The sequence below is a fragment of the Nipponia nippon genome, unplaced genomic scaffold, assembly GCF_047370975.1.
Source record: "Nipponia nippon isolate SJK-2023a ecotype South Korea unplaced genomic scaffold, ASM4737097v1 scaffold_7, whole genome shotgun sequence".
NCBI lineage: Eukaryota > Metazoa > Chordata > Aves > Pelecaniformes > Threskiornithidae > Nipponia > Nipponia nippon.
In genome coordinates this window covers 36,062,752-36,077,930 of record NW_028262391.1, presented here as the reverse complement: position 1 = coordinate 36,077,930, position 15,179 = coordinate 36,062,752, and the positions used below count along the sequence as shown (strand labels likewise).

The following is a 15,179-nucleotide window of genomic DNA, read 5'->3' as shown; positions in this document are numbered from 1 at the left end:
AAATCTTTGTGTTTACAAAACTTCAAGCACAAGATACATAATTGCACATTAACTCATATACTTGCATGCTTAGCTTGCCCATTCGTTGAAAATTTAGCATTTACAGATACTGTAGTAAATCTGATTTAAGTAAATCATTATGGAAAGAAACACACATACCGAAAGTAGCTTTTAGAAAACCAGAGGTCTAAAAACCATAATCAGTTCCAATATACTTTGGAGAAGAAAAATGTTCTAATCAGACCTCAATATCTTTGAATTAGATGTTAACTCCCTTTTCTCCATCCTATATAACACCTCTCTGTTCTTATGTAGTGTCTACATTAAGGATGTTATCAAGAGTTTCCTGAGCTTCAGTTTCAGTTAAAATGTGCAACTGGACTACAACCAACTTTCAAAATGCAGAAGTGAATCAAAATCATTTTACATTACTATCCCATACTGCACTTTTTGCAATTTACCCATAAAATCTCACCACCTCTAGAAATTAAGTTTAAATGCATCAGCGTAACACTTTCAATACAGTCACCACTTGCATGGATTATCCTACACATTTTAGGAGTTATGTTGGTAATAATTTTGCAGCTAAGATTCTTTCTGCTTTTGTCAGTTTTGTCCAGTAGTAAGCTAGGCAGCATTGCATCCTAGCAGAAAGAGAGGCTCACCACTGAAGATCAATTTTAACTTCCAGTCAAATTCTTATGTACCTACATTTTGCATTCTAAATTCCTGATCCTAAACACTTCTGCATTGTTACCAGTGTTACTGTTGTTAGATCCAACAACGTCAGTTTATTTTCTGAAGTAAAGACCTCTGAAAAATGTATTTTTTTCCTTCAAGAAAACCACAAGTTTTCACAACTATAATGACAAAAATTAAGAAATATGAAAATCATACAAATTTCTTATTTCAGCCCTTTGATCCTCGAGCTGACTCTGTCCATATCTTGGGAGCACAAGATTAGGTGACCTCACTTCTAAATCCTGGAATCTCATTCCTGAAAACAAAGAAAAGATAAATTTTTGTCAGGCTGAATGAAAAAGCATTTAACAAAACAACAATCTCTATAAAGTACAAACACAACTCCTATATAGATGCCATAAAAAGTATTTTTACATCAAATTCATGTGGAACGAGATACTCAGACTATCTACAACATAGCTGCTGTAAAATTTGAAGTATGGGCAATACAGCATGCACTGTTAAAGAAAAGTGTTAAAAATGTGTCTTGAAATGTTTTTCTTAGAAGATTTTACTTTTAAAAACTGAGAACAGAGATGGTGTCTTCGAAGAACAGTATCAACATTATTAAACAGGAACAAGGACTTGTAATCACTTTTTCTCTGATAGCACTTTCTTTACAAAATCATGAGTGTCGTTTACCTAGCCAAACAACTACAGGACCATATTTAGCAGCACTGCAAATAATTTCCTTATGTTCTTTAGAAGCATACTAAGTCCCTGGTGAAGAAGAAAAGTGCGAAATTACTTGAGGAAGAATTGTTAGTTCAGGGGTAAAAGTAATGGTTTCTCCAAATCTTTCTCCTTCTTCTGTTTCTTCAGCTAGAAGAAATTAATGAAGTTTTGAGGTGGGACCAAACTATGCATTAAATTTCAAATACAGCATTAAGGCTGCCATCCCTCAGTCCCGAAAATTGAGTCATTTAGGTTCAAGGTACAACGACACCAGCAGGTTCACAAAATGACTGAAAAACATGTACCTCCTTCACATTTGTGCTGAGTTAACTTGAATTTTGATCTTTAACTATTATTTTAAGGTATTGGTAATTGTGCTATATATATATACGTATATATTTTTTATTTATTTTTGTTCAAATCACGATATATCTTAGATGGTTGTACTCAATAAAGAAAGTAATGAAAAAAATGAGTGGGTGTTTAGTGAACATTCATACCTGACCACATCTTTTGGATCGACTTGTTACAGTATTTGTAAACCAGCCAAATGCAAAGCAGATACAGTAATGTGTATTTATTATTTGTGGATTCTTCTTGCCTCTTCAAACCCTGGAGACAGCTAAACTCTCCTGAATTTTTCCAGGCCCTCATTTTATTTTTGGAGAATTGCTCTGAATATTTTGCACTAAAAATGTTTTGAGATTCAGCCCCATGGTTCCACAGAGCAATCTAAGAGTCCAGCAGTCTTTAGAGACAGGGGGCACATACCCGACACTAGAGGGCTAGGTTTATCATCATTAATCAAAACAGCAGGATGAGAAAACATGCAAGAGAAAAATATGAAATATGCTATGCTAATGAATACTATAGAAAATATTCTCTGACCTTCTGGAAGACAACACCACCGTGTCCAAGTTCTGAGTGTTGGTTACTAAATTTTTAATAAAAGGCTTTACCTTAGAGAAGTATGTTCAAGAGACTGCATATTCATAGCACTCAAGTTATCAGAATCCCTTCTAGTTTGGACAAGGTCTTAGAACCGAGATAGGCACACTAGAATTTCTGTGAAATTTCTGAACGTTATTATCTGAACTGGATGTTCTGTGGAAAACTTCTTTTTTTTTTCCCCCTTCCTCATGTTCTCTTCAGTTTAAGAACCACTGCCTCAATTAACATGGCCCCAATCCTAGCTCTGCACAGGACATCTCTGATCTGGATCTGTTCTTATGCCAAAAGAAGTCCTCACAGCATGCCATATCAACATTTGATCTTTAATCCTTGAACCGAGTTGCCCTTTACTCTCTGCTAGCACTGGGCCTGAATAAATTTATTATATCTCTACCCTATTTTTGCATCGTTAAAACAAACAAACAAAAAATTGACTTTGGGAATAAAACTGCCTGATTTATGACATAAACTGTGAAAATACAGGTGTATTTAAAATGTCGAAACTTGCCCTATATTCCACTTAAAGAAGCAAAGTGGTAGAGTCAATTGCTTTTTATTGTCTAAAAACATAAGAATTGCTTCTGTTTTCATACACCTGAATAATCAACATAACCAAAATAAAGACTGGTGGAAGGGTGAGATGGAGAAAATACACAATATAACTGTCCATCAGCCTGATCCATAGCTTGTAGAAGTTAAGAAGACACTTCTGCTGACTCAGTTTTGAATCAGGGCCAACATAGCTGTTTGTTTTTTTTTTTTTTAAACACATTGTCTGTATTTGTGCATAAATTAACTGAGTACAACTATTTCTACAAATGTTCATATGAAAATAGAAAGGTTTTTGTCATGGTTTAACCCCAGCCAGCAACTATGAACCACACAGCCGCTCACTCACTCCCCCCCAGTGGGGTGGGGGAGAGAATTGGAAGGGTGAAAGTCAGACAACTCCTGGGTTGAGATAAGAACAGTTTAATAATTGAAGTAAAATAAAATAGAATGATAGTAGTAGTGGTAGTAATAATAATAATAATAATAATAATAATAATAATAATAATAATAATAATAATAATAATAATAATAATAATAATAATAATATAATACAATAATAATGTACCAAGCAAGTGATATACGACACAATTGCTCACCACCCCCTGACTGATGCCCAGCCTGTTCCCGAGCAGCAATCCCTTCCCCCCCCGGCCAACTCGCCCCAGTTATATACTGAGCATGATGTCACATGGTGTGGAATAGCCCTGTGGCCAATGTGGGTCAGGCCCCCTGGCTGTGCCCCCTCCCAGCTTCTTGTACGCCATGCAGAGCATGGGAAGCTGAAAAGTCCTTGACTGGTGTAAGCACTACCTAGCAACAACTAAAACATCAGTGTGTTATCAACATTATTCCCATACTAAATCCAAAACACAGCACTATACCAGCTACTAAGAAGAAAATTAACTCTATCCCAGCTGAAACCAGGACAGTTTTAAAGTGTAATTTCCAAATGCAGCTACCATAAAGGACTGAGAGTGAGACTGCCTTCAGCAGTAAGTCTTCACAGTAAAAAGCATCATTAAAGATGGCTGCATTGTGGTATTTGCTTTTGAAAGTCCACACATGTAATAGATCTTTCAAGTCTGCAGTGTTGTGCACACATGTACCAAGAGACTAGAACAAACCTTGAAATTAAAAAAGGAAAAACATGTGCAAACAAACTACAGATGTAAAACTTTGTTATAACATGATAACGCTAAACTTTTTCATATACTTCTTTTATAAGCCTTTAACATGTAGAGAAGTTATATTAAGAAAGTCCCATGATTTTAACTATTAGAAAACTTGCTTGATAACTACTTTATTTTCAAATCTGTACTTTTGTTTTACCCCTACCACTGTGGATTCTCAAAATAAGGACTTCAAAGGCAAACAAGTTATCATGAATGCTGTAAATAAATACAAGAAAAAGGAGGAAGAACAATCTTTCTGCCTACAGGTAGTATTGCCCACTGATGAACAGAAAAGAGTATGTACTTGCTACGGCGAAGCAATAATTAGTAGTACCTATATAAACCCCTATTTTTAATAAAGGTGAATTATACCTTTCTTTGCGTGCTCCGGCATGCCAGCAGCTTCACTCACTTTTTTGAGACCAGTGTTAATACGAGATTGAACATAGCTGTACGGACAAGGCCTATGGCCTTGAATCTGGAGCTGCTGTTTAGTTGAAATGAGTTTGCTGCGGAGGCTCTCGTTTTGTTTCTCAAGCTCACGAACTCTCTCTTGCAAATGCTCAATCATTTCTTCCAGCTCCACAGCCTGACCCAGCCGCTTGGGGCCGCCACCAACCTGTTCAGACCTTTTTTTATCATTAACAAGCCGTATTAACTTGGTGGCCATTCTGGGGAAAATAATAAAAAAAGATGAAAAAGAATGTGAAAAGTCAGCATAAAAAGCATTCTGTTGAAAGGAACATAATCACTGTGAAGACTTCAGCATAGAACCTGAATAATAAATTTCAGGTTTTGATATAACTATTACTGCCTGTGAAGAACTCTTTGAAGATAATTGAAACCACTGTGCAGCAATCTGCTTTATAGCACTGACAAATAACAGTTTCCTAAGGCTTATCATTTAAGGTTAGTAAAAGGAGGACACATATTTACTCCATATGCTGCTTAAATGTAATTTTTAACGCATGACCTTATATAGGAACCTCTGCATGCTGTTAAGTAAAGTTACAGATTTGGGATGTGGTGGGGCAAACTATAAAAGCTACAATTCCACAAAACATTCAACTATGGAAAGAATGCTAATAATATGCCACATTCCAATGATATATCATTTCTAGTATTTTAGGATTTAAATATATTTTTCAGCTCTAAAGTGGCTAAAACTTATAGGTGGAGATATTTAAGAAGGTACTCCGGAAAAAGCGACTTAATAGTTCTCATTAGCATACTCAATTTTATACTTGGTAAATATTACCAATGTGCTTCAGAGAAGGAACGGTTAGCTGAAGAATATAATTAGATACAGAGGGTATGGTTTTCATCTATCTTTAAAAGGATACAAATTTTGCTTTTGGCATCTCAAAAGTTGTACCTTTGATTTCCTTTAGTTTTGATAAACATTGGTAAGCTAGAACAAAAGGCAGAGAGGGCACATGGAGGTGATGTAATATACAAGAACAGAAAACATACCCAGCAGTGAATGGAAAAAACTTGGCATAGAAAGAAAGAAAAGGTGGCTTTGATGAGAGAGACAAGTTCAAGACTTTACAAAATTGGTCGCACATCTTCAAGACCTGTATCTAGTTTACAGGGAATCTATTTTTGCAGGCCCAGAAAGAAAACTGAAAGTAAGGACACACTTCATTTGTTTAAAGGGGCTTGTTTTATTTTTGTATACTTGTGGACAGAAGCTTCTACTTAAAAGAACAAAAGTGAAACAAAAAAAATCTGTAATAACTTTAGGATGTCACAGAATGTTACTTGCCTATAAGCAGGTTGGCTGTTTATTTGGTTTGATTTTTTTTTTTTTTTCAATGTACTTCTACCGCAAATTCATTCCAAACTTTTAGTTACAAGCGTTTTGGCACGAGGGATGCTGGGAAAGAAATTTAGCTTGAGGAGTTAAGATTTTTCTCTGGCAATCTAGACCAACACTGTATTTTATATTTTCTGTGCCTTAAAATATTAATTCAGGTATTCCAATTTGGACATTTTGTGTAATTTTACCTAAGCGGGTGATGAGTGCATCTGATAAATCATTTAACAGAAACACAGGAAATGCCATTTGGAATAAGCAAACAATTCATTTGTTCCACCATCTTGTATTTGACAGTAGCCTGACAGGAAAGATGGAAGTTATGTCATGCTGGTCAATTTGACCCTGACTCACTGAACACTGAGTCAAAAGGAAAGAATGTTTTGGACTTTAGAAAAGTATGAAATAGTCCCATCTACAGAGGCAGTATCTTTGGATGCCCTTGCATGAATTGTTTAGCTTCTAACCAGAAGCTAGCTTAGATGCAGCAAGATTTTATTAGCTAAAGTACAGCACAATGTGAACACACAGACACAGTGCTTTTGGATTAATTAGACCTCCTGGAATATAGTAATACCATGAACAGTTTCGCTGAGTCCAGATTGGTTTGCCAGCACAGTACTAAGTTTAATAATAAGCTTAAAGTTGCTTGCATATGTTTAGGTACGCTGGGTACTGTGCTCCCCATGCTACTTGGGACTTCTGCAATGAAGTTATCTATTACCCTGAATAAAGGAGAGCTGATCATAATTATAAAGATATTTTAGGGTTAACTAGACGATAAAAGGCTAGATACTAAGTCAACTTCTTGGAGGACAGAGAAGGACAACAAAAGGGGCAGAATCTCTCTGTATAGGCCATTTTGATTCTAGGATGAAATTCCTGATGAATAATTAGGCTTCTATAGCCTCTTCTTCAGTTCCCAGAATACCTGTTATATTTGTACTCAGACAGTATAGCTAGGAACCCAAGGTATCAACTCCAAAGTGGTGGATAGCGGTGTACCTCTCTACATGGAGATCTAATACTGTCCACTGCAAAAAATATCCCACATATCACAGAGACAATGAGAAATCAATACAAAAATTAATTCCTATTAGTGATTTTTGCTACTGCTTTAAAAAGTGCTCTGAGAGAAATCTGCACACTTTTTAATTTGCTGATAATGCTTTAAAGGGCAAAAATGTTATTGTGAGCTAAAATAAAAACATTAATACCTGTACCTTTTAATCTTCTCCTCTTGCTTATTTGCATGCTGTTTGAGTAAGATGTTCTCATCACGTAAACGAAGAAATCTGTCTTCTAGTTCCTCTCGACTGATGCGTGATACAGCTTGTCGAGCTTTTACATTCTGTGTAGTTGATGATTCTAGCCAAACCAAGACAACTTTAAATTATCTTCAATACATTCAACAATATGCAATCCAAAGTCTAACTCATTTTGAAATACTGAAAAAAAAGTTTTCAAGTAATTTGATATTTTACACTTGTATGAGTCTGTTGATTATTTTTTTCTGATGTATTGGCATATTAATCACTCCCTTTTTCCTCCCTCATACAGACAAAAAAAGTAATTCAAATGATACACCAAACTGATTACCTACTAGACAAAACAAAGGAAATATTTTAGCAAGTAAGAAGGTACTGTCAAACATGCTACCTAAATAAGATTATCATTACCACAGAGATGCTTTCTAATCTGTTTCAAAGTTAACGTACTCCCCTGAAGCTTGAAAAGATTAACTCATAATTCTATAAATTTACCCAGATACAAGACTAAGCCCAGTAGTTCCATTCTAATAGGAGCTGAATAACATCAGAATTGCATAGTACTTTTGGTTCCCATTTTGTTAAATGGGTCTGGTTTTGTCCACAATTCAGCAAAAAAGTCCTCTTTTCTTCTGGAAGGATGAATGTTACAGCTCAATGAGATTTCCAGTTTTCAGCATCTCACAGCAACTCCCCTCTTATAAAAAGAAACATGAACACAGAATGGGTCATAGTATGTTTCAGAATTTAACCCAGATTTTGAATGGTATTTGAACTTAATTTTGTGAGTGGGAATGTCAGAAACATTTTTAGAAAGAAACTAAAGAAGCCACTGATCAAAGTCTGTAACTTTAATAAATAGCAGCTGGTACAAACCTTGTAATCCTCCAGTTCCAGTTAGAGTTAGACCTACATCTCTCACAGGCAGGTCCCCCACAGTTTCGTCTGCTGGAACAGACATGGCTTATCTACGGATAACAAAATTCAAATGAAATTCTTCTCCATCTGCAACTTAAACTGCGAGACTAGAATGAACTACAATACATCATATAAAATGAAGGAAAAAGTACTGACAGATTCACTAAAATGACAGACTTGTACATTACTGTGAATGCTGCTATCTCAATGATATTGCTCAGAGGACAATCTAAACTTTCAAGCTTAACATTATGCCAGTTTTAATCCGTGGACAAAATATGGCTTCTTTGTATGCAATAGCTCCAATTCTATTTAATATATGTAGAATTAGCTTTTTTAAGTTCTAATTCTGTTGTCTTCAGCAATCTTTGGGCTAAGGCCATATTTCTAAGTGCGGGGGGGGAGGGGAGCTGTGGGGGGTGGGTTTTTTTTAATTGTTTGTTTGTTCATTTGAAGACAGGTCAAAGCTTAAGGCATCAACGGGTAGATGAGTAATGCAATCTTCCACATTTTGAATGGGACTTTTTGAAAGAGAGGTGCTGGGGGTTATGAAGTCATTTCAGTGTTGCCTACCATTCTCTTAGTCTTCTTTCAATCATTGTCATAAGAGAAATTACTTTCTAAGATAGAGATTCTCCTATGAATGATTCTCATAAATCTGAACACATTTCTTTCTTGAGGCAACAGAAAACTTAGCTACATGACAAAGTGAGATTAGGAAAGTATTAATGTGAGAAAGTAGTACATTTGTTTCAGTATAATATATGAAGATACTTGTTAACAACTACTGTTTCTTCTCTTCCAGTGCAGAAAATTAGATGTTGGCCATAGAGTCAAGTAAGGCTGAATAGCATGAAAAGAGAGACATGAAGTCCGTTGGACAGTCTTTTTTCCCCCTATTGTTACACTCTTCAGGTAATATAAATCCTTACTGAATGCAAAAATACCCAGGAAAGCACTGGGAAATTAACAGTGATGTTACGAAACACCTGCATCAGAGGACAAAAGTGACACTGTATAACCCACAGACATTCCACGAAGTATCTGTTAATTCTATCATAATCAGAACTGCTGCTAAAGATATGCCTTTCTTCTACCAGTAAAGTCTTCCATCCTAAACAAGTCTGCTTATGGCTTTGTCCAAAAGGAATGAAAAGGATTAACGGAAGTTTAGTTTCCAACAAGTCAATCTTGTTTTCAACCTTTTTGTTTTTTCATCATTAAAATTTAGGATTAAGTATTACTTCCAGCTTTCACTGTTTATAACAACCTGAACACGTTTTTCTTTTATGTAGAACAAATGTTTCCTTGTCATGACTTTTGAAATGCCTGAAATGATCTACACTTGCAGATTAACAATAAGGTTACAATTTCAATGGTGTCAGTCACAGAAACGGAGAATAATACTTCGGGATGTTCAGGTCCATGGCATGCAGCCATTGTAACCAATGGCACAATTCTAATGACAAATACCTATCAACTGGAATCCAGATCCTCAGTGTTCTCAGCTCTTTTTGTGCTTTTCACAGAAATCCCTCAAAACTTTTTTTAGTTTGTTAAATTAGTGCTATCTGCAGTCATTGACTTCACTCAGGTCTAGGTTCATTACTGCAGTCATTATTATATTTAGCAACCTGATCTAGTTGTAGATGTCCCTGCCAATTGCAGGGGGGATGGACTAGATGACTTCTAAAGGTCGCTTCCATCCCAAAGCATTCTATGATTCTATATGTCACTGTATCAATATCACTGCAGCAACTGAGATTAAAGTGGAACAGAAACTTTTACCTCTAGATGATCAATCCAAATTTGGTTCACGATGGTAGCAAGGAGAAGATGCTACCATTATAGGTCCTTCTAGAATGTGGTTGTCTTAGCCTTCACAAATCAAAAATGACAGGGTTTTTTTGGCAAATTTCAGAGACGTCAAGAGGTAAACAAATATTTTAATCAGCACAACTCCACAATGTTTGTGATCTATCAAAATCAAGCTTCAAAAACTCTAGCACAACAACAGGCACAGGTAAATGTTACTGTTTTTCACTATCTGCAACTTGCTAAAGAAACTTTGCTATGGTTACCTACCTGTTATTTTCAGTATGAAAGAAATCCACTCATTTACAAAACAAAGACAAAACAACACATGCTTGTCCCTCAAATAAACAAACAAAACCCCCTTGTCAGTAGTTATCCATTACTGGCTGCAGCAAAAAGACAGAAATATTTACGTTGTAAGTAAACAAACATAGCAGGGATGTACATGAAAGTCAGTTCTTACTGGCAACGTGACATGACTTGAAGACAAGTGACAAAATAAAGCTGCTACAAATCTCAAGTCCCAAAAACTTAGAAAGATGAAATTTTCAAAAGTAAAAGGAAGAATTAGTTGTCTTATTTTCATTACAAAGTGATGGAAATTAAGTATTCAGCTTTCTTTTCTGTCCTGGGCCACAGGAAAAGAAAAAAAACAAATTAACTGTTCTTATGAAAAAGAGTGTTTTTAGACAGAAATAGTACAAACCTGCCTCCTGGTTTTAGGGAGGCAAAATATAATCACAGATTTAGAATTTGGCCTGGCAATTTATTTGCCTCATTAGTAACCTTTAATAATCACTAACAACCATCGTTTATGCTGCTTCTCTGAGAAAGGACACTTCAAACAGCAAATCATGCCTTAACATATGTTACAGTTACTTTTTGAATATTACCTCAGTGTCAATCACAAACACTTAAACAAAATTACTTTCCTTGCAGTCAACAGTTCCAGCATTATTTCTAAAAGCATACGAGATTTCTCCACAGAGTTCCATATTACTTCTTTGGAAAGCATTTCCAAAGCGATTAAATCTGACAAAATTGTACAGCAACACTGCTACAAAAGTGATTGTACTTAAGAGTCCACCATTTCCTAAAATAAAGCATAATAAAGCAAAAGAGAGATAAATTTGTATTTGCATCTGGACAGATCCACATGCCATGCAGAACCTCAACAACTTAAAACAGTTTTTATTTCCAAGAAAGGTTAAGCTACAGTCACTTTGGCACTTCTTGTTCCTAAAAAATAAGGAAAAAGAACTTCACATACAAAGAGAGGAAAATTTTTGATATCTCTGGGATTAACCTATAAGAATTTCGAGTTTGGTATAAGCAAGTATTTTAAATATAGTTACTGAAGTTAAAGAAACTGTAACTTTCTTATACACTGCACTACTTACAAAACTGGTGCTATCACCACCTGTATCTGACAAATTACTACAAAAAACTGCACACAAGTTTGCAGTTATGCAAGACTAGACAGTAATGAGCATGAATACTGAAAGTTAAGTATCAAAGCTCATGCTTTAGGTCTGAATTCTTATATAACTCACAGAAGTGTACTGTTCTCCCAACATCATTCAAATGTAGCAAAACTGAGGAGGGATTATTTAAATTTCCAAAAGTTCTCAGCCAGTGGGGCCAGAAGGTACAGTTTCTAGTGAAATCCTAAGAATTATGACACTTACTTAACTGTTTCAACATGGATTTAGAATTTCATGAGTCTTGGCCATGGCCAAGATCATGCTTTTCTGGTAGAGGGAAGAAGAAGAAAGAAAGAAAAAAAAAAAAAAAAAAAGGAAAAAAAAAGGAGGCGAGACAGACCACCCACCTATCTTAGCCTATCACAAAGTATTTCCAGCCTACATTCTTCCTCTATTGATTCCTTAAAGATAAATGTTTGCACTCTATTGGGCTTGTCATCTAAAATAATCTCATTTATTACTTGGTAGGAGTATACACACATATCATCTTTCAAACATCATCTGTTGCAGCGCTGTGAGGTTTAGGAGGTGGAAAAGAAAAAAAAAAGAGAGACGATATGGAAGATATTAGGAAAGGAGATCACCACATCCTGCTGTAGTCTGAGGGAAGAAACATCTCTCAGACCTGCAAGTCCTACTGCAACACAGAAAAATCAAAACAACCCTGTCTTGCCTTCAACGTATTTTACGAGGGCTTTCCAAATTTTTCCTCCGCTCCGTCAGTTCTGACAACAACTTACACGACCGGAGGGGGCAAGGAGGAAAGGTAGCGTTTGCCTCACGAAGGAACGCCTCCACTCCCCTTTTTTTCCCGCCCTCGGGCACAGGAACACAGCTCCCGCTGGAGTCCAGCAGCCTTTTTACACACATAACAGAGACCACAACTGAGGAGGGCTGTAGGGCTACTTTTAACAAACGGTGAGGCACCCTGCCTTTTCCCCACGGGCACTAAGCTGCGAGCGAGGGAGCCTCGCAGGTCTGAAACAACCGCTTCAGGAGCGCAGCGGGAGAGCACCGACCCCCGCCAGCCCCGCTCCTCGGCGACACCCCCGCTTCGGGACACGGCACCACCCCCCCCGAGTAGCTCCAGTGTGGCTGTACTCCTCCCGCCGTGCCCCAGAGGGGGAAAACCTTCCCCCGTACTCACAGCTCCCTGCCAGCCCTATGTCTTCTCTCAGCGTTCTGTTAGCAACTGCCTCCGTTGCTAACCAAACCCTTCCACTTCCGGGGACCGCGGGTCCCCGCTGCCTGCTGGGAGTTGTAGTTCGGTGAGGGGCCGCGCACCGCCTGCGCGTTACGCGGGGGACTGCAGCGCCTGTTCACCACCTGCTTCCCGCCTCCGTGCCGCGGTGCGTGCCGGGAGTTGTAGTCACCCCAGTAGCAGCGTGTCAGGCGGGTGCCGGCGGGAGCTGCTCGGAGCAGCTGGGGGAGGACGGTTCCCGCCGCCTGCTGCTTCGGGCGGGCGGCTGGCTGAGGCGGCACCATGAAGAGGAGAGCAGGGGAGCGGGAGAAAGAACTGAAGGTACCTTCTCTTTGCTTCCTGCTCCCCTGCAGCCCTGAGGAGTGTGCCCATGGCGAGCTCTCTTCCTCGCGGCAGCTGCGCGGCGTGTGGGGCTGCAAGGGGCAAAGCGAGCCCGCCTGAGCTCCGGCAGCTCCAGTGCGGGAGCGGGAGCCCCGTGTGAGGGGACTCCGAGGCCGCCGTGAAGTTTATTGTGAAAGGGAAGCAGCCCAAGCACCGAGCTACCTGTCCCGGTTACACAGTCGGGGGCCGCCGGCGGCCGCCTGCCTGCGCCGCCTGAGGGACCGCTGCTGCGAGCGCGGGCGGCGGTCGTCTCTTCCCCGAGCCTCTGCAGCGGCTTCGAGCGGCCGACGGCGGCTCCTCCCCGGGCCGGAGCCCCGGCAGGGCACGGCCCAGGCGCTCGGGTCGCTTTGGTTAAGCGTGCCCTGTGTGCGAAGTGATCCCCGTGCCCCCGGGGATGGGGCCTGCGGGGGGCTGCGAGGCCGGTGCGTGAGGGCTGGTGGGAGCCCTGGCCCGGCCGCGGTCCGCCTGCCGCCGGGCCGGTTAGCCGTGGTGCCCCAGTGGACTTGGGAATCTCAGGATTCCCTGTTCCCTTTAAAGAGGGGAACCGAGTACAGCTTTAACAGTAGCTAATAATAAAGTTTCTTTACCATCTGGGCTTGGGTATTTTAATTTAAAAGGGAGTTCTGCAGTGTTATATGAGAAAATCGTAGAAGTAAATGCATGTTTGGGTTTGTCAGTACGTTCTCAGTGAGATGATGCGTTATGTAACTGCACTTTTATTTTCAAATTTAAAAGTACTCTTGCTCCACCCTAAGCCTAACCTAAATAAACATTTTAAATAATTTTTTTCTTGATAATGTGTTTAGATGCAATGCTGTTACATGCTTGCTTGTAATTAGAAGTAATTACACTGTTTGTATAAGCAAACAGCATTGCTGAATGTTTTGCTGTTTCAGGTGCCTTTGAAGGGCTTGTTTCTACCACGTTGTACAATATTTGACTGCAACTGTTGATGGTTGTTGTACCTCTGCTGATTTTGTTTACAAAATAGTAGTACAGCGAAGCAGTAAGTTACTTCTTTAAAAGCATAATGCTGGTTTTAGTGATGTTAAAAGAAGGCTAATTCACCGTAAATTTAGAAAAAGCTTTCTAAGATGGTAATCTGGTTCACCTGTCTTTGCTTACAGAACATACTGGTTTTGGTATTGCTATTAATTTACTCTTTAGCATTAAAAGTTATTTCATTATAGGGGCAGGTAAAAGGTCTGACCTAAGTTTGCAACTAAATATATTAATAGCAAAATAATTTTAATGCCTGTTCACAGTAGTAAGATTCTTAACAACTCTTTAAGGCCAACCTGGTTATTTTGTAATTAGTCTTACTGTCCTTCAGAGATGAGGGATAGCAGAAACTTCAGTGTTTTGTTCGTGTTCTGCTCTTTCTATATATGTGAAAACACATCCAGATGTAAGCTGTCCCATCCAATCCAATCTAATTACGTTGCAGAAAAAAAAGCCAACCCGTACCATTTTTAGGCTGTACATTTATGCTATCTGTCCAAGGGCTTTTGTCTTTGCAATATATCTCAAGCATATTTGGGAATCATTTGCATTTGGAGAATAGTTGCTATTGATAAGATAATCACTCAAGAATATGTGTGAAGGAATAAGAGGATGGAACTGTGAAATACACTGGCAAAGGTTGTAGGAGGACAAGGCACTTGAAGAGGTATCAGAGGAGCAATGTATAAGAAAAACTCAAGGAAGCTAGAGTGAAAGAGTACTGCCTTAGACACACCTAGATGTTTTAGGTGCACAAACAGAGAAGGATGAAAATTAAGAAGAGATCCTTATAGAGAATTTAAAGGTGTGAATGCTTATAGGATGCCTTAGGGGGATGTTGTAAGTTGGGTACTGCTTCAGAGAAGCTTTGAGTATATTGAAAGTGAAACAAAAAGAGCCTGTAGAACATCTTAGAATAAAGGATGCCAATGGAGCAGGCAGCAATGTGAAGAGGAGGGGTTACACAAGAAGAAATGTATGCTTTCTTTTCATGGGAGCATCCTCATACTGGTATTTCATACAATTTAATTAGAAATGTAATCTTGGGGCTCCTGGCACTATGCCAGTTCACTCTGCAGTCCCTAGGTTTAGCCATTGTTTGCTTATGTTGCTCACCTAAGAAATGTTGGAGGCAAAGGAAGTGTGTATTTATTGTAGTAGTTCTGCCAAGACTTCCATTTAGGTCCTGATCAAAATATT

At 38.7% G+C, this 15,179-nt stretch overlaps 2 protein-coding genes across 13 annotated transcripts in view; one reads left to right on the top strand and one right to left on the bottom strand.

The window, feature by feature from the left end:
• Nucleotides 1-12,618, bottom strand: part of RPGRIP1L (RPGRIP1 like) — an 85,368-nt gene extending 72,750 nt beyond the window's left edge. For all 7 annotated transcript variants that reach the window (XM_087740137.1, XM_087740139.1, XM_087740141.1 and 4 more), the window contains exons 1-5: nucleotides 12,543-12,618; nucleotides 8,055-8,146; nucleotides 7,134-7,278; nucleotides 4,464-4,762; nucleotides 898-997 (exon numbers count right to left, since the gene is read on the bottom strand). In XM_087740137.1, coding sequence (XP_087596263.1) covers nucleotides 898-997; nucleotides 4,464-4,762; nucleotides 7,134-7,278; nucleotides 8,055-8,139 — 629 coding nt within the window. In that variant the 5' untranslated portion in view covers nucleotides 8,140-8,146; nucleotides 12,543-12,618. The remainder of the gene's footprint in view (nucleotides 1-897; nucleotides 998-4,463; nucleotides 4,763-7,133; nucleotides 7,279-8,054; nucleotides 8,147-12,542) is intronic.
• Nucleotides 12,619-12,756: 138 nt separating this feature from the next.
• FTO (FTO alpha-ketoglutarate dependent dioxygenase) overlaps nucleotides 12,757-15,179 on the top strand; it is a 254,058-nt gene continuing 251,635 nt past the window's right edge. For 5 of the 6 annotated variants that reach the window (XM_087739732.1, XM_087739731.1, XM_087739734.1 and 2 more), the window contains exon 1: nucleotides 12,757-12,917. In XM_087739732.1, the coding sequence (XP_087595858.1) occupies nucleotides 12,879-12,917 (39 nt within the window). In that variant the 5' untranslated portion in view covers nucleotides 12,757-12,878. The remainder of the gene's footprint in view (nucleotides 12,918-15,179) is intronic. The other variant, XM_087739733.1, reaches the window with a different exon arrangement.